We start from the raw sequence: 19,361 nt of genomic DNA on the forward strand, positions 1-19,361 counted from the left end.
CACATTCGCCAGTTGGCGACTGTCCAATGTTACTTTAATCTGTAAACAAAACTGGACATCAGAAAACAGTGGACCAGTAGCAATGCATCTTCCACAAAACATGTTTTCTATCGGTAGTTTGTTGGAAAAATAAGTTTAAGACAAGTTAATCGGACTATAAACAACGGTGACGTTAAGGGAGGTAATACTTCGTTATGATGTTATCTCCCTTAACTTGAATTTCAAGCGTTTGGAAATAATTCGGCCCCAGTTCAGTTTTGGACCAAGTCGGTCCTCTCCCATTTAGAGCCAGGTTTTATTTATGTATTAAAATGAGATTGTTGATTCACTGTGTGTCTTTACTTATCTGTTTCAAACTCAAACGTTAATTATTTTAAATGTCGACTTATATATGTGCTATGCTGGGCTCCATGTCATGCTTATCGTGATAATGGGTCCCCCCACAATAACGACACATCCAGTCATGAATGTTGTTTTAATCACGTTGGAAGTCGTGTTCACCAGTGGTGGATGAAAACATGTTTATATTTTCATGACGCGACTTTAGATGGCTTTAAAGACACAACTATTTACAAAACAGTATTTACAGATTTGCAAGGCAGTATTTGACGAAAATAAATATTATTTAAACCAAAAGTAAGGTAGCCGATTGGTAACTACTAGTAACATGTTGAAGCCTGGTAATTATTATCACAATGCTTTTATTTAACTTTTAATGAGTACTACAATTTAAATGCATATCTTAGCAGTGCCATTAAAATAGTAATTCGCTTAATTTCGTTTAATAAAATTATTGGGTACAGAATTTGATAATGATAGTTAATAGTTCTTCACTGTTTTAGTGGAACCGGACACAAACAGTAACTTGTAATTAGTATTTAACTAGGAATTACCCCTTCACAAGTTCATTCAAATGTGGTACTAATAACAATTGCGGCATTAGTAATGTGCCGTAAAATGGCAGATGAATCGATTTAATTACAAGAATATATTAGCTGGCGACTAAAATATTATACTATACTGGCCAGGGAAGAGTAAATTTGAACTGGCTTTGTAGAGCACTGCAATATCCTGAATAGGACAACAATTTGGGAACAGTCAGACATTGTCACCTGTCATACACACTCTTCCCCCCCCCCCCCTTTTTTTTCTTCAAAAAAGCTTTGATTACTTAAGGTTACTTGGACAAGACACTAAACTACTGGCCCTTTTTAAACAATGGAATTAAAGGGACAGACCCTAGTTTTTAAAACACTACGGCATAATTTCCATCTAGACTAGTTTTAGCCCGTAAAAATGGACACCAAGTTTGGTTAATTTACAAACCTGTAACAAATATGGATACAACAGAGTGTAACAAGAGTCTGTGATGTTGAAATACCCTTAAAAATAAATTAAAACGCGACTCCATAACGAGTTTAAAAATATGAAAAAATGCATTTTGTGGTATTAGAAACACCAGGATAACCAGAAACAATTCGGTTGTATGGAAATGGATAATCTAAACAATAAAATATAAGTAATGTTGGATTTCAGTGATCATAAACAGCTCTAATAGTGAAAAATATGCCTTAGTGTTTAAAAACTTGGGTATGTCCCTTTAAGTATCAATACCATAAACTGATAATAAACATGTGATAAAAAAAAGAAATAATTTGTGATGTAACATTCAGGCAAGGTTCAACAAATCTACCAGCCTTCAGCCTGGGCTAGTGAATGTTTTGTTTGAGCTAGTATTACTAATAATACATACATGTAGAAAACTAGCTAAAACTTCTTTGAGGGCTAGTAACTTTCAAACATTTGTCAAACACTGATTCAAGATTAATCTAATTTAAAAAAAAAATAATAATAACAAAATTAAATTAAATTTAAATATATAAAAATAATCATTTAATATTTAAATTTTAAACATGGGTTGAGATGAACATTTATAATTTCAGCTGTAAATCAAGTTTCATTGATCTAAGACTTATCAACTTATAGTTTGTGAGAAATGAACAAAAATTTGAAAACTTAACAGTAGAGCTAAATGCAAATTTGACATGTTGTTATGAGAAAAACAATACCCATATTTCACCTTCTGACTCTGTCAAAGTGAGACAAAACATAAAAATTGATGCCAAAAGATAAACAGAAAAAAAGAAAGAAACATGAACATTTTGGAACAGTGAAATATGTATCTTTAGTACACTCTCTCCATCCATACATAAAAAAAAAAGCCTAGTAAAATTTAAAAGCACAAAAATAGAGCTCTTTTTTTTCCATGTAACTGGTGGCCAGGAGAATGTTGTGAAATCTTTGAGATCTTGTCCAACTGAACCAATTAACTATTTGATAACATGGAAGTGCCATACTGCAAGTATCTAAAATCATAACCAGAAAATGGCAAGCTTTAGCACTAAACACCTGCAATAGAAACAGTACACATTGGGAACTACTGCACATTGCACTCCTGTTCACCATCTTCTGTTGGCTTGTCAAGTTTCTGAACGGGACGTTTCAAATGTTTCAGTTCAGGTGACTTGTTTAGACTAAGACACCTCTGTGCTGTTCCAGCTTTTTTGTCCTTTTCAGTCTTCACAGGTTTCTTCTGAGGACTATTAGAAATGTCCTTGCCAAATGCACTTCTAAGGGTCCTTTTGGGGCTTGTGGGTGCTGGAATATATTTAATACAGACACTTGTTATTACATGTACATTCAAAACACATAGGGCTCAATTTACGAAGCCTGTTTATCTTAAACGCAGGTTTTGAAGCATTGTAAATGTATGTAGTTACACACGTATAAGACATCAGCAGGCTTTGTAAATTTGGTCTATCAAGTTTTAAACCATATATTAATTATTGATATATTTTTAAATATGTCGTCAACATAAAAATTTAGACAAATGATTCTTTACATGTTTTATTGTGTCAACTGGATTTGAATTCTGAAGGCAAGAAAACATGAAAGCATAAATGGTTCTTGTAAGTATTTTCTCAGAATCTGATGACTTATGTAGACAGGTACTTATAAATAAACAATACAAGAAAGCAGTTGTAAAACATGACAACTGCTGTAAACACACTCAAGCAGTTGTTAGTTAAAAGCAGGAAACAAACACTGAAAAACTGACCACCATTAATAAACCTAATTAGGAAAAATCTTGAGGCAACACACATGCACAACTTGTTAATTGTTATATAACAGAGCAAGCTATGCAGTTATATGACACTGCATAACAACAAAAATGAAGGGAAGAAATGTTTTATTTTATAAATAACAACACATTGAACATATGTGGATTTGTACTTTGTTAAAGATCACATAGATAATGAGTGAAAACCCAATGCCCCTACTCCATAGGTACTCTTTGGTTAGCAGCAAGGGGTCTTTTATATGCACCATCCAAGAGTACCATGCCTTTTGTTGCACTTATTGTGGAGCAGTGGCTGGAACCAGATATAGTCCACTGGGCCCACATATCAGGTAATGGCTTTACCACTGGGCTTCAATCCTGCTACTTGTATATAAATAATATATATAAGGATTGTTTTGAATTGTGGGTAATAAGTCACAGGGTTTCTGGGAGAGGCCCCCCATATCTCCTGTTGACTGTGGTTGCATTCAATTCCATATCACCATACACAAAATTTTGTTTCTGGCAGAAACACTGAGGCAGATCCACTAAAAAAAATTTATTTTGTTATTGTCAAGCCTTATGGGACCTCAGAGAAATATTCTTCTGACATCTATTGTTAACAAATAAGAAGTTAAAAAATTATATTAAAAAACAACAACAAATTTTCTGAAAACATTCTGTTAAGTATAAATTTAAGAACAGTATCAAACAAACCAAAGTTGTGAATACAAACCCTGAACAGTTATATCACCAACTACAGACTGTGTATATGTAGTTTTGGGCTTTTTATTTGTTTCAGCTTGTCTTTCAAAAAATTCTATTTGTTTCTTAGTTCCACCTGAAACAAACATATGTTTATCTGAGAAACAAAACTTGTGATTCCCAGATATATAATCTTTTTTTTTAAAAGAAACAATTCCTTAACTTTTCAAATCCTAACTGTCTTTTACTCAATGCCTGTCTAGTGATATCAAAGAGAAAATGGACTACAGCTCCATCATGTAAAATTTGAACCCATCTACCTTTCTATGGAAAACACTAGTATATTGATTTGATGACATAAAGCAAACATGAATCGGACTACAAATGTCCAGAGCAGTGTAGTCCAAAGTCTATGAGAAAAATGTCCTTGGAATTTGTATTCTAGTTGCTCTAACACCCTTGGAGCATGTTTGTTGCCGTGATGACTGCATTTCTACATTTAAGTACCTGTATCATTTTAGACAGAGCTGATATTTTATTTTTGACTTTACTTCCAGTATAATTATTTAACTTAACACATTAGCTAGTCCTAAATTAATAATCCATTTTTAAGTTCATGCTCAGGCAAAATTCAAGTTTTTGGACAAATATTAATATTACAACTAGTTTGATACAGCATTCTTGTTCCACTGGTCGTTTGTGGTGCATGTAGTACAAGTAAACATTAACACAGAGCAGTAGGGTTACTTCTCACCCATTCCAATCCTACTGGCAGATATATTTTCTGGATTCTAGTAACCCTGTGCACACCATTTTTTAATCACAAGTCATAAAATATTTTTACTGCTTGAGATAGTTTTTTTAAGACTATATTCAGCACTATTTTATGGGATGCCAATATGCTTTTAAATTTAATATTTGTAATAACACAACCAGGTTATAGTAAAACGTTTACAAGGACCATGGTAAAAACAAACTACTGGATATATAACTAAGTCCTACTTTTGTTTTTCATGTAATAAGTTTTAATGCATATATTAAACACTGTGAAACCACTTAACCCATACACATGAAATTATTAAGTAAAGCATAATGTTAAAGCATCTTCTTACCAAATGTTAATAAAGTTAAAATATTGTGCAATGGCTTCTTGTTAGTAATTTTTATAAAGGCAGCAGAAAAGCAATTCCTTAATATGCCGGAGTTATTTGATTCATTTCACCATCTATTTTACCACACTTATTTTTTATACTAGTTTGACAATATATTAAATATATAGTTTGCCAGTTAAAATTTCCTTGTAAGAACATAAACCAAATTTCTGTGACTGCTCTCCTTCAGATGCAGGTGGATAATGATATATTAAACAAATCTTTGTTGTTATTTGAAAGGAAAACTTACCTCTAGAGTTTACTGGAACTGGTTGTTCAGAATGTTTTCTTTTTCCCACTTGAGTTTGTTCTTCTTTTGGTTTAGTTACCTAAAATAATAATTAAAAATAATTTAACATTCAAAATAATACATACAGCCAATTTTGTAAAGGACAAATAAAATGTAATTACCAGTGTTATGTTTTGGGGGTTTTCAAGATTTTATTTCTTGAATTTAGTGATTTTGACATGTCAGTTTTAAAAAGTTGAGCAGATGTGTAGTTGTTTATGAGCTGTAAAGATGTATTAAATATTTAAATGTTTGATTTTGAACAATGGCAAACATGTAAGTTATGATGCTACAGTTCTTCTCATTATCAAAGATACCAATCTATCAAGCAGATATTTATTATACTAGGTAGTAAGAATTTCACAAACCTAATGTTTCAGTAGAAACCATATCTTCAAAACAATTAACTGTTTCTACAAGCTTAGGGAAAACTATTTTGTTTACTTTTTTATGATTGATAAATAAAAAACAATCATTAGAGAGAAAAATTTGTTAGTAACGCAATAATAGTACCCATCAGTTATTAAGAAAAAATCCCAATAAAATACAGAACGTGAACAAAGATGACTTCTTTTTCAAAGAAAATTTAAACAACTGACCTGTACTGACTCTGCTGACCTAGGTTCACTGGTCCTTGTATTGTTGGCAACTGGAGCAGACTTTTTACTGTTGGCAACTGGAGCAGACTTTTTACTGTTGGCCAGCAGAGCAGCCCGTGTTTTGTGTTGAGTCCTGGCAAGATTCTCTTCCAGAACACTCTTCAGTTTTACCTCCAGTTCTTTACAGTGATTTCTTGAAGCAGTCATTTCAGTCTCTAGTTCTTTCAACTGTTTTTTTAACTTCATGATTTCTTTTTCAAGTTCTTTACACTGCTTTGCTAAAACTACTTTTTCATTTTCTGCTTTCACTTTGGCATCCTCTGCAATATCACATTTTCTCTCTGCTTCAGCCAGTTGCTTCTGTACCTTTTGTACGTTGACTGCTTTGGTTTCAAGTTCACTTTTTAAACCTTCAATTTCTTCAATCAGTGAACGTTTGCTTTTTTCAAGGTTTGCTTTTTGGTCCTCAAGTGTCAAGAACTGGCTAAGCAATTCTCGCTTCTCATTTTCTTGTCTTTTAAATTTATCTTTAACCTGTTCATTTTCAGTTCTTAGTGTTACTGCTTTTGTTTGAAGACTTGCCAGTTGTTCTCGTAATCTGTCCACCGAGGACTTTTTAGCTGCCAAGTCTTTTTCCAACTCACTGTACTTATTTTTAAGCATCTTGTTTTCTTCGTTTAACTTTGCTTCACTCTGTGAATCATTCTTCAATTTCAGTTCTTGTTCTTGTTTTTCTGCACTCAAAGAATCAAGACAGTAATTCAAGTTTGTATTTTCAGTTTGCAGTTTTTCCACCAAAGTCTTGTGTTCATTCTCTTGCACAGCATTTCTCTCAGTAACAGTTTGTAACTCTTTTTGCAAACTAGCAATCCTTTTGGTTGATTCTTCAACATCTTTCTGTAAAGCTTCCACACTTGATGACAGGTTATTTTTTTCACCTTCTAATGATGACACTTCCATTTCCAATGATTCAATCATATCTTTGAATGTTTCAACATCTGTCTCAGCACCGTTTTTGGCCTTCTCAAAAGTGTCCAGTTGAATTTTCAGTTCTGAAATGTCTTTTTCGTGAGTTTTTATCTTATCTCGATAAGATCCAGCATCAGCCTGAGCTGATTTAAGCAAGTTCTTGACTTCCTTTAGCTTCTTGCTATGCTTTTTGCATTGCTCATCTTGACTTTCTATTGTTTTTTGAAGATACAAGCAAGTATCTTTCACCTCTTTTATCTCCTGATTACTGGACGACATAGTGCACTTCAACTCATCATTCTGTAGTTTGGCTTCCTCCAACAGTTTATCAAGATTGGAATTTTCAAGTTTAACATTTTCCAGTTCTTTTTTCAGGTTTGCAAGATCACCTTTGTTTTCTGTCAACTCACTCTTAAGCTGAGTACAGTGATCCTGTAATTCCAAAAATGAAGTTATTTCATTATTCAGTTTTATTTCATAATCTGATATATTTTGTGTTTTCTCAATTTCTAATGTTTCACATTTGATGGTGGCTTCCTTTAACTGACTTCCCAGTGTCTGGACATTTTGTTCCATTTGTTTCTTTTCCCATTCAGTGGAATCTGACTGTGATTTTTGTTCTTCTAGAGCAGATATTAAGGCATAATTTTCATGCTCCAGACTTGTTACTCTATTTTCAAAATCATCATGTTTCCTTTTCAAGTCATCTACCTGTTTATCTTTGTCAGCGATTTCTAGCCTCAACTCTTTAACTGCACTGGTAAGGTTTTGTTTTTCATCCAGAAGTTCATCTGTTTTTGCAGTTTTTTCTTTCAAATCATTTTGTAATTCATCTACTGTTGTATTTGCCATAGCCAGTCTATTAAACATGTCTGCCTTCTCTTCCTCAAGATCACGTAATCTGTCCTGAACGGTTTTACAGTCCTCTGTGACTTGATCAACTTGTGACTGAACTATTTGGGAAAATGTCTGAGTAGACTCCAATTCTGACTGAGTACCAAGTAACTGCTCTTGAAGAACAGAATGACTAGACTGAAGATTTGTGATGGTCTTTTCAAGATTTTCAATAAGAATTTGTTTGTTACGTGTTTCATCAACTGCATTTTGTAGTTCATCTTTCAGTTTCTCTTTCTCAACGTTACTGCTTTCAAGATCTGTTTCAAGACATGCAATTTGTTCTTCCTTTTCATCAACTATTCTTTGAACATGTTTTTGGTTTTCTTTCATTTGAGCAATTCCCTGATTTTTATTTGCAATAAGTTCCTTTAGTTCATCTAGCTGTCCACTGAGCTCTACTATTTTCTCCTCTTGCTTTTCCAATGAAGTTTGTAAGTCATTATTAACTTGTTTCAGTCTATTGTCAGAATCATTATGCTCACAAGAAAGAATACCAAGTTCAACCTCCTGTGCAGAAAGTTTGCTTTTCTTTTCCTGAATGTCCACTTTTAACAACTCTATTTCTGATTTCGCTTCTTGCAACTGCTCCAAGAGCTCATCTGAAGATTGTTTGGCATCTTCTAATAATCTATAGTTGCTTTCATGCTCGTTTTTTCAAGGACAAAATTTCAGATTCACTCAATCTGAGACTTTCTTCTGCCTCAAGTCTCGCTGCTTCTGCCTGTTCAAACTTGATTGTTATGTCCACTTTTTCTTCTTCCAAAATCTGTTCCTTTACTTTTAAAGCAGCAATCTCATCATCATTGTTTTTAACAGACACCGATATTTTCTCAGACAGTGTCTTCATCTGCTGTGACTGTTCATCTATTCGTTGTATACTTTCTATTAGTTGCTGCTTTTCTGCATTCATTTGTGTGATCTCCTGCTCCAAATGAGCGACAGTTGCTTGTAGATTTTTAATTTCATCATCCTTCATCTTCATTTCCTCTTTCATCTCACATAAACATTGTTTTTGTGACTCATGTTTATCCTCTGCCAATATTAATTCCTGTTTATGTTCCCTGACCGCATTTTCCAATTCACCTTCAAGACGACTCTGCAAAGATTCAAGATCAGCCAATTGGTCTTTTAACTGCTTATTCTCTGCTCTCAAACAATTCAATTGGTATGAGGTATCTGCCGCTACACTTGAAGTTTCTTCTACTTTGGCTACCACCAACTCCTTATCCTTTGCAACAGACTTAATTTGCTCTTTAAGGTTTACCACAGTTTCTCTCAGTCCATCACTAGCTATGGACATGTTCTTAAATTTTTGCTCTGATTCTGTTAACTGCTGCTTCAAATGTTCTCTCTCATCCAAAGATAATACTGTTGCGGTCTGATGTTCTTGTAGGCAGTGGGCATACTCATCTTGTATCTGGTCATGAGCATTTTCAATACTATCAAGTTTCTGTTTCAGTGTTTCTATTTCCAAAGACAATGTCTTAGCTTCTTCAACCTTGTTTGCAAATTCAGAACTCAGGTGACCTATTTTGTCTTCCTGATTTACTGATGATGTCTGTGCATTTTCAAGTTCAGCTTGTAGTTCTTCTAACCTGACCTCCAAAGATGTCTTTGTTGAAGATACATCTTTGATATCATTTTTTATTACTTCCATCTGTCTCTTCAGCTGTTCATTTTCTTCTTCTTTCTCCTCAAACTTAACACCAATATCTGTGAGTTGTTGTTTTAGCCATACCGTCTCTTCAACAAGGGATTCCATCTGTGTTTGCTTAACTGTCAAGTCCGATTCATTCTCATCAACTTTAGATGAAAAACACACTTTCTCACTCTCTGTTTTAGCAAGTTGTGTTTTAAGCTTTTCACACTGAACATTTAGTTCTTCAACCTGATCCTGCATGGCTCTCTGCATCTCACCAGCATCATTATCAAGTTTCTGCTTGATGACTTTCAGATTATTCAATTCTGATTCCAGAGATCTCAGTAGGTTCTCTTTATCCTCAAGGTTTGTTTTATTAACTGTGAGTTCTTCTGTCAAACACAGATTCTCCTGTTGTAACTGGTCATTGATCAATGTTAATTCATTAAGTTCTTGTCGCAATTTCCCTTCCATGGATTCCATTTCTGCCATTTTCATATTATAAGAATCCTGTAGCATCCGGTGTTTATCCTTCAATGCAATCAACTTGGCCTCCAAAGAACTATATTGATCAACACCCTGAGAAAGCTTCAACTCAACTTCTTGCTCTTTTGCTATCAACTGTTGGCTTAGAAGCTCTATTTCTTCATTTTTTCTAGTCACTAAAGTACTTGCTGTAGAGTTTTCATTTTTCAAAGACATGATCTTATCCTGATTCTCACTATCTTTAGACATAAGCTGATCAGCCATATCTCTTTCTAGCTCTTGCCTCTTGTCCTCACTGTTTTGAAGACTAACTTCAAGTGATGAGATTTTTTCTTCCAGTTTTGACTGTTCTTCTTTCTGCCACCTAGAGCTATCATCCATCTTTGTTTTCAAGTAATTCTGGACATTTGCCTCCTCCAGAGCATTCTGTTCAAGTTCGGATAATTTGCTTTCCTTGTCACAAAGTTCAACTTTCAGATTTTCTATTGCAGTTTCCAGCTCCCTGATATTTTCCTTCCAAGTTTCACTCCGTGTTTCATACTGTGCACAAGTCCTATCAAGTTCTTCTTGGATGTTAACACTTTTCAATATTGCTTCTTCTGTTTCTGCCTTCTGATTAACTAGTTCTTGGGTTAGGGCTATTGTTTTTTGTACAGCTTCCTCATACTGAGATTTCAACATAGAACTCATATTTTCAAGTTTCCTCATTTTAGCATTCAAATGTTCTTCCTTGGAAGTGAAATCTTTATCAGTGTCCTCTTTCTCCAACTGCAAAAGCTTCATCTCATTTTGAAAATCCATAAAAGATGCTTGAACCACAGAAAGGTCATCTTCCAATTTCTTGACTTGTTTTTGAATATCAAATTTCTCATCTTCAAGCTGTTTGTTATTCAGTCTGGATTCTTCAAGTTTCTTTTCAAAAACATCTTGCTTGTAAATTAACTTGATGTTCAGGTCTTCAACTTCTTTGTTTGTGTCTGCCAGTAGTGATGAATATGTACTCTCCAAGGAACTAACCTTTTCTTGCAAAACGTTGTTCAGTTCAGTCTGATTAACAAGAGATTGCTTTTGCTGCTCAAACTGTTCTTGTAGACTATCCAATTCCTCAGAAAGTTTATAGCATTTTTCTTCAAGATTTTTAATGATTTTATCTTTTTCTTCAAGTAATGTCTTCAACTTCATTATAGCATCTTCTTGCTCAGCAAAACAGTTATCCAACTGCTCAGTTTTCATAACAAGTTCAGCATTGTTATCTAATGCAGATGTCAACTTGATGTTCAAAGTTTCGAGCTGTTCATTTGAATCTGCTAATGAAGATGAAGACTGGCTCTCTAATGAATCCAATTTTTCTTGCAAAACTTGGTTTATTTCAGTCAAATTTAAGACAGTCTGCTTTTCCTGGTGAAGCTGTCCTTGTACGTCATCCAGTTCTTCAGCAAGTTTACCACATTTTGCTTCCAGCTCTTGACTATTTTCATTTTTTCCTTCCAGTACACTTTTCAACTTTGCTATACTTTCATTCTGCTCAGCAATGCAATTATCCAACTGCTCAGCTTTCTTAACAAGTTCAACATTGTCATCTAATGCAGATGTCAACTTGATGTTCAAATTTTCAAGCTGCTCATTTGAATTGGCTAATGAAGATGAAGACTGCCTCTCTAATGAATCCCACTTTTCTTGTAAAAGTTTGTTTAGTTCAGTCAAATTTACAACACTTTGCTTTTCTTCCAGCAGTTGTGCTTGTATTTCATCCAATTTTTCAGCTAGTTTGCCACATTTGACCTCAATATTTTCACTGTTTTCATTTTTTTCTTCCAGCAAAGCTCTCAACTTTCCGGCATTTTCTTCTTGCTCAGCAATGCAGTTACTTAAGTGCTCAGTTTTCTTAACTAGTTCGGTATTGTCATCTAATGCCGCTGTCAACTTGATGCTCAAATCTTCAAGTTGTTTCTTTGAATCAGCCAATGCAGATGAAGATTCACTCTCTAAAGAATCCAACTTTTCTTGTAAAACTTTGTTTACTTCAGTCACATTCACAACAGTTTGCTTTGCCTGGTGAAATTGTGTTTGTATGTCATCCAGTTCTTCGGATAGTTTTCCACATTTTGCCTTCACGCTTTCAGTGTTTTCATTCTTTTCTTCCAACAAAGTCCTTAGCTTTTGAATAGTTACTTCATACTCTGCAATGCAGTCGTCCATTTGCTCAGTTTTCTTAACAAGTTCAGCATTGTCATCCAGTGCAGATGTCAGCTTGACATTCAAAATTTCAAGCTCTTTGTTTGACTGTTCTAATGAAGACGAAGATTCAGTTTCTAGGAAATTAATCTTATCTTGTAAAACTGAATTCAGTTTGGTATGCTTTACAAGTGACTGCTTTTGTTGTTCAAATTCTTCTTTTATTTTCTCCAATTCCTCAGTCAGCTTACAACATTGTGATTCAAGGCCATCACAGATTTCATGCTTTTCTTTAAGCGAGGTTTCCAGCCTTGTAACAATTTTTTCCTGATCTGTAACATGCTTTTCATGGTGTTCAATTTTATTTTTAAGTTCAGTATTGTCAGTCAAGGCAGCTTGAAGACCTTCTTTCAGTGTGCAGCATTCTAATGACATTTCTTCACATCGATCATGCTCTTCCTGCAACCGACTGTTACAGCTGTCAATAAGGCTTTTCTGATGCTCCAGCATCTGATCAGTGTATTCCTTCTTGTCTGTCATCTCCTGCATCATGTCTTCGTACTCTTTTAATCTTACTGATGATTGATCTAAATTCTTTTGTGTTTCATCTAACTGTTGTTCTTTTTCTGCCAGTGATTTCTTCAGGTCCTGTACACTCTGCTCTGCCTGCTGCAGCTGTTCACTGAGAGCCTCAGAAGCCTGTTCACCGTCTTCTAAATCCATCTGCATCATGTCTAGCTTGGTCTGCATCTTTGAATTTGTATTCGTTAATTCTGTAAATTCTTGCAACAGTCTGTTCTTTTCATTCTTACTTTCTTTTAAAGCATTGTCATATTTCTCACTTTCTTCTTCCATCTGCTGTTGCTTTTCCTTCAAACTTTCTTCATTGGCATGCAATCTGGCATTTATTTCTGCAGCCTCTTTTTTAAGGTTAGATAATTCATTCCCAAGTGTTTCCGAATGATCAGTCTTTTCTTGAAGTGCTGTTTTAGCCTGATTAAATTTCTCTACAAGATCAGCATGTTCTGTCTGAAGCTGTGACAACTGACCACCAAGAGATGAACTGACTTGATCTAAGTTTTTCTTTGTCTCCTCTAATTCAGTGTCTTTCTTCTCAATGTCTAGCAACAATGTCTCCATCTTTTTTGACTGTGCAGAATACTGAGCTTCTAGATGGGAATGTTGGTTTTCAAGTTCCTGCAGCTTGCAGCCTTTTTCATTGAGACATTCAGCAAGTTCTGAAAGAGATTTTTCTTGAGAGCTAATTTGTTCTTTGAGATTTTCTATATCACAGTCTTTTGTTTGTTGAAGATGTTTCATTTCCTCTGCTTGGCTCATTGCAGCAATGTGTTCACATCTTAACTGATCCATTTCTGTTTGCAAACATTTTACTCTCTTTTCCAATTCAGCAAGGTCTCGGTTTTTCTCATCAATAGCTTGCTGTTGCTTTTTGTTAGTTTCTGTCCAGGTTTCTTTAGAATCTGAAATATAAATAAGATTGTACAGCATCTTTATAACATCATGATTTTAGTAAACCTATTTATTATATTGTAAATATCTGATTCAATTAAAATATTTTAAGTAGTGATTTTAGTTGTCATATAGCAAATATTTTGCCTTTTTAGATTCCATGTAAGACACAAGCACTTAATGGCAAACACTCAACAAATAAGGGCCATTTCATATAAGAATCTCCTTTATGTCCTGTTATTACAAACAATATTAAAACTAAAACAATGATTACAACTTGTGTAATGAAGTAATTATTCCTAGGCTCAGTGCTGCTTGTATACAGGTTTTGGTCTCTTAAATTTTCAGACATTTAAAAATTATTTGCAATGAACAGTGTTCTGGACAAGACAAAAAGAAAATTCCATTATGAACTGCTTGATAAGGGTTTTAAAGAAACTAAAGTCCAAACCACATTGTTAACAGCTACGATAAATTCAGGACTTCTAGAATTTTTATAAAATTCACTAGCCATGGGATCAGTGATTTAAATTTTTTACTAGCCACGATTAAAAATTCACTAGCCCTACATTACTTTATGTTAATATAATTTTATTAAATAATAGTAATAATTGGATATCTCACCTAAAGAGGTAGATAAGAGTTTAAAAACACTAATAATGGGGGGTTGGGGTGAAGGCAGGATATTCTTATTTACAAAATAAGACTTAACTGCAATATTTGACCACAATATTTTACTAGTCATCGGGCTTAGTAGTTATTTACTAGCCCAACACTGAGTAGCACTAGTCATGGGAGTGGGGCTACCATAATTTAGAAGCCCCCATATTTTATGCAGACAAAAATCTTTGAAAAAAAAACCCATTACAATGATAGATATTCCACACACTAGATGATAACTTTATCACATTTATTGACTTCATCACTCATATATCCATTTTAAACAATCCAAATTACCGAAGATATATCAGGAAAAATTATCCATTACCCACAATCTGGACTTTAATGGGAAACAGCTGATATAAATATTATTAAATTTAATTGAAATTTTTAAGCAATATTTTAAAACTAGATAGGTGATATCCATTTCCAAACAGAATTGTAGATGATCTTTTAAGAAGATGAAAACTCTATACTACATTAATCACTGTATGGGAGTGACACCGGATATTGGTACTAAGGGAATCGATAGAAATGTGTGAGAAGACTACACGTGAGGTAAGATTTCTGAAAATTACTACATTTATAAGTAACACACATGAACCAGATTTTACACTTTCATTTATAACAATTTCCGCCATCAACCAAACCTAAAAGTATACTGATTTAGTTGGGTATATTTGATAAAGCTCATTAAACAGGTCATCTAGTACCGACAAAATGTTGCGTCTGTCAACTTCATGTGCAGTAAAAACAGTTTCTAATGACTTAGATTCATACTTATTATGTCATTTCTGTTTGATTATTTTCTACTATTAACGTAAATGTGCATTTATTTTAATTTCATTTTAAATGAACGTCAAAATCGTAAAGAAAACTATTTCAAAGGTGTACGGAAGCTTGTACATTATTAAAAAATATGTGTACGGCATATTGGTATGGTAGTGTACGGCATACTGACAAAGACAGACCGCTAAAACATGATTATAATAGCGCATAGACAATGTATAGGTTCTCAGTTATTGATACAAAGTAGTGTAACCCACCCACCAGTCATAGGCAGTGGGTGTACCGAATATAAAATTGTTTTTATACCAAAGTTTGTGATTAATTTGTATTTACATATTACAAATTCAATTCTGGTTGGATCCAGCCATTTGGGACATGAATTATTTTCACTGCCTCAAACTACCTACTTGTAAACTTAAAACACACTGGAACCAATACATGTCACCAGTACATACAAGTGAAATCTACATAGTTATAAACCGTAGTAGTGCTTTCTGATTATTTCGGGATTTTTACCTTCGTCCTAGATGAACAAAACAGCAGTATGATGTAGTTAATATCTATTTAGCATCCTATGTCTATTAACATATTTTAACTTACTCTTTGTACCTATTTATCAATAAAGTAGTAGTGCTTTTTGATAACATTTTCATAAATAAAAATAATGCTGTAATATTTCAGAACATGGATGTATCCAATGCATCACTGGATATTTCAGCTGAGATAGACATTAAGCCCGAAAGTGTTAGAAGATGTCCTGATCAAGCGTGTGGATACACAACAAAGTACAAAAGCAACTTGAATAAACATGCAAAGAGGATGCACTCACAACCAATGACAAGTACTCCAATAAAATCATCATCAGACCCTCGTACGTACATTTGTGACGTGTGGGAAGATCTACAAAAATTGGTTTGTCTATAATTTACATGTCAAAAATATACAAACAAACGATTTTATCAAAGAATTCTTCTACTTTTCCTATGCGTTTTAGTTCTTCAATCACCGATGGAAGAAGTGAAATAATCTCTTTATAAACAATGTAGCTTCCATCTACAATGTCTTGATACTGACTGTCTTCAAGTTCTGTAGTAGTGTTGAAATCTACGTTGCTATTCTCAGAGACTTTGATAAGTTTTGAACATGGACTGTCTTTTGGAGCGCTATTAGGTCGAGATAGATGTACCTTTCCTCGCCTGTGTTAATGGTAATTGTTCTCCCTTGCTTTTTACATAACTCTGGAATGATTTTAAAATTGCAGTTTGGATGACGTTCCATCATGTGTAAATTTCAGGTACTTGTGTCTATGTTAGGTGAGATATAATGTCTGTAAAAGTGGAACATATGCTTCGGCAATATGGGCAGTTATACCTTAACATCCTGGAAATAGAAAAATAATTGTTTGCATAATATAATTGTTCAATTACATCTTATCACATCACTTAATTACCTTAATCCACTTTTAATTTTTATCACTTCCAATGCCTCAAATGGTTTTTTTTATATGTACATATTGGTTTTGGATGTCTTGGTAAAATTTATTTGTTATATACACGATATAATGCTTAATATTTTTGAAATAAGGCATTTTAGAAAAATGTTGTTTTCAAGAAGCCGTACACCTTCCATACGGAGTAAACCAATATGCCGTACACTCTACATTCAAGCCGCCATACACCTTTAAAATAGTTTTCTTTGCGATTTTGACGTTCATTGAAAATGAAACTAAAATAAATGTACATTTACGTTAATAGTAGAAAATAACCAAACAGAAATGACATAATAAGTATGAATCTGTCATTAGAAACTGTTTTTACTGCACCTAAAGTTGACAGACGCATCATTTTGCCGGTACTAGATGACATGTTTAATAAGCTTTATCAAAAATATCCAACTGAATCAGTATACTTTTAGGTTTGGTTGATAGCGGAAATTGTTATAAATGAATGTGTAAAATCTGGTTCATGTGTGTTACTTATAAATGTAGTAATTTTCTGAAATCTTACCTCACGTGTAGCCTTCTCACACATTTCTATCGCTTCGCTTAGTACCAATATCCGGTGTCGCTCCCATACAGTGTTAATATAAAACTAAACAAGAATACCAGTGAGGTACATGATACGCCCATCAGGAGTTTGTTGGAAAACCATAGATATTAACGAATATGTTACGGGTATGATTCAATTCTAATTATGTTAATATAGACAAAGTATTTGATTTGTATCACAGTGACCTAGTGTGACACACAACCATCACAAGTTGTTCCTACATGGGAGGTTTGATGGTCCTGTATGCAAGATATGCAGACAAGGATTTACTGTTATGTGCAGTAGACTGTGAAAAGTAGGTCACAGTGACCTAGTAATAGTAAGTGACACACCACCATCTCAAGTTGTTCCTACATATGAAGCTTGATGGACCTGTATGCATCAGTATGCAAGATATGGTCCAGACAAGGATTTATTGCCATGTGCAGTAGACTGTGAAAAGTAGGTCATAGTGACCTAGTAATAGTACGCGACACACCACCATCCCAAGTTGATCCTACATGTGAGGTTTGATGGTCCTGTATGTATCTGTATGCAAGAGGCATAAGAAAAAGTTAACAGATGGACGTATGGATGGAAGGACAACGCCATGCCATAATACGACTCATCATAGGCGTATAAAAAAAACTTTCAGTGTTCAGGTCAAACAAAGTCTACATTATGTAAAAATAAATTTGTTTTATTGGATAGGACATGAAAAATAACTTTAGTAAGTCCAGTCTTTATTTTATTTTTTTAAGTTAAGGTGACACCACACAATATGAGTGCCTCAAATGAGAATAGAATGACAAGACAAACATTACGATTTCATCAATTGTTATGCATTTGATTATTCTCGTGGCTACTCTCATATCGTGTGGCATCACCTTTTGCCTAACAATCACATTTCATTGATATATCAGGGGTGCAGAAATGGAAAATATTTCACTAGCCCAACAGATCAGAACCAACTAAAATTTACTATCCCGCCAGCCTATAGAACAATATATTAATTATTATTTTTTAACAATATCTTTATAATAGCATACCCCTGAACCCCCCACCATAGCATTTTCGCCCACTTCGGGGGCTCAGTATATATCCAACTATTTTACCAACCCTCTGAACAAAAAGCTCACACATATTAATAGCTAAAACATTATTAAGGACACTTTGTAAATGATCAAGATCACGTGGCAAACGAACGAAATCAAACTCAAAAGCTATTAGACAAAACTAGGTTTTCACATTTCTTTTATATAGATTTACAAAATTCAAGTGACATCCCGATAGTATTCAAAATACATCGGTAACATATTTTAACTTAAACAAATCATTTGTAGGAATCATTGACCTGTGACCGCCTCCGTTTCCGAGGAATGAGACTAAACTGAATTACTATAAAACAGAACCATTTTCGTGTTGTTTTGTTTTTGTTTGTTTGGGGTTTTTTTTTGTTATTGTTATTGTTGTTTTTGTTTGTTGTTATTGTTTTTTTTGTTTTTTTTTTTTTTTTTTTTGGGGGGGGGGGGGTTTAGCTATGTATCAATTGGCAAAAACAGTTTTGGGGTGTTAAAACCTGAAAATGTTTGGTCTGAACATCCATTATTAAATGTTGAATAATGTAAACAACGCATGTTTGTAATGCTGTTTTAGCCATACATTTTGTGCTTTCATTTGAGCCATATAGCCATAGATTTTAGTGCCGTTTGAGCCAATGTTAGGTTCCATTTTGTCCAATTTGGTTCCGTCTTCACTATAACCCGTTTCGGGAATATCATACTTGCGCAGTTCAGAACTATCAAGTAGTCTATTGGCAATATGGTACATGTTTCATTGGATAATTCATCATCATTCTGAACCATTTGTTTGAATGGTTTGGACTTCTGGCATGGCTGACGTGGAGTTATGGATTCAATGCAAAAAACTTTTAAAAATAAAATAAATAAACTTAGGTCAGAAAACCCCCCCAGATCACCTGCCGGACTGGTAGGTGCATTTTTTAACTCGTCAGTCAGAATTGTTATTCGCATTTAACGAGCAGGCAAGTACTTTTTGCACCCATGTATATTCTTCACTAGTTAGTCCCCAAGTAATATGTTACCCTTCAGCTGCTGGTCTTTATGTTTCAGTGCCTCCATTGTTGATTCCAGCTCTGATGTTGTCTTCTGAAGTTGTTCTTCTTTTTCAGTCAGCTGCACTTTCAACATTTCCACAGAGGAGGATAATGAACTGTTGATAAAAAAAATAAAAACAACATATTAATAAGGACATTATGTTTGAATTGGTTCCTTTACCAGGATAAACAAAAAACAAAAAAACCCCACAGAAACTAAATTATTCATTTATTAATGTACATTTGAATTAAAAATAATATATTTCAG

At 34.0% G+C, this 19,361-nt stretch overlaps 2 protein-coding genes across 2 annotated transcripts in view; both read right to left on the reverse strand.

Annotated features, from left to right (window-relative positions):
* Positions 1-1,500: 1,500 nt before the first annotated feature.
* Positions 1,501-8,191, reverse strand: LOC121371414 (myosin-11-like). Its single transcript, XM_041497288.1, has 3 exons — positions 5,866-8,191; positions 5,228-5,306; positions 1,501-2,658 (listed from the first exon to the last, which is right to left on the reverse strand). Exons 1-3 carry the CDS (start codon positions 8,059-8,061, stop codon positions 2,438-2,440), a joined length of 2,496 nt encoding a protein of 831 aa, XP_041353222.1. The 5' UTR covers positions 8,062-8,191; the 3' UTR covers positions 1,501-2,437.
* A 64-nt stretch (positions 8,192-8,255) lies between these two features.
* The window catches only part of LOC121371413 (centromere protein F-like), a 29,741-nt gene continuing 18,635 nt past the window's right edge, over positions 8,256-19,361 (reverse strand). The window contains exons 11-12 of the mRNA XM_041497287.1: positions 19,082-19,209; positions 8,256-13,512 (exon numbers count right to left, since the gene is read on the reverse strand). Coding sequence (XP_041353221.1) covers positions 8,372-13,512; positions 19,082-19,209 — 5,269 coding nt within the window. The 3' untranslated portion in view covers positions 8,256-8,371. The remainder of the gene's footprint in view (positions 13,513-19,081; positions 19,210-19,361) is intronic.

The sequence above is a fragment of the Gigantopelta aegis genome, chromosome 4, assembly GCF_016097555.1.
Source record: "Gigantopelta aegis isolate Gae_Host chromosome 4, Gae_host_genome, whole genome shotgun sequence".
Classification (NCBI taxonomy): domain Eukaryota; kingdom Metazoa; phylum Mollusca; class Gastropoda; order Neomphalida; family Peltospiridae; genus Gigantopelta; species Gigantopelta aegis.

Bases quoted from the DNA above. Each gene is read 5' to 3' on its own strand.
- LOC121371414 (XM_041497288.1), bottom strand. From the start codon at position 8,061: ATGAAAGAAAACCAAAAACATGTTCAAAGAATAGTTGATGAAAAGGAA. The intron at 5,307-5,865 runs GTCAGTTGTTTA...TTATTATTTTAG, and splicing joins GGTCAGCAGAGTCAGTACAG to GTAACTAAACCAAAAGAAGA. The intron at 2,659-5,227 runs GTAAGTTTTCCT...AATATATTCCAG, and splicing joins AGTTCCAGTAAACTCTAGAG to CACCCACAAGCCCCAAAAGG.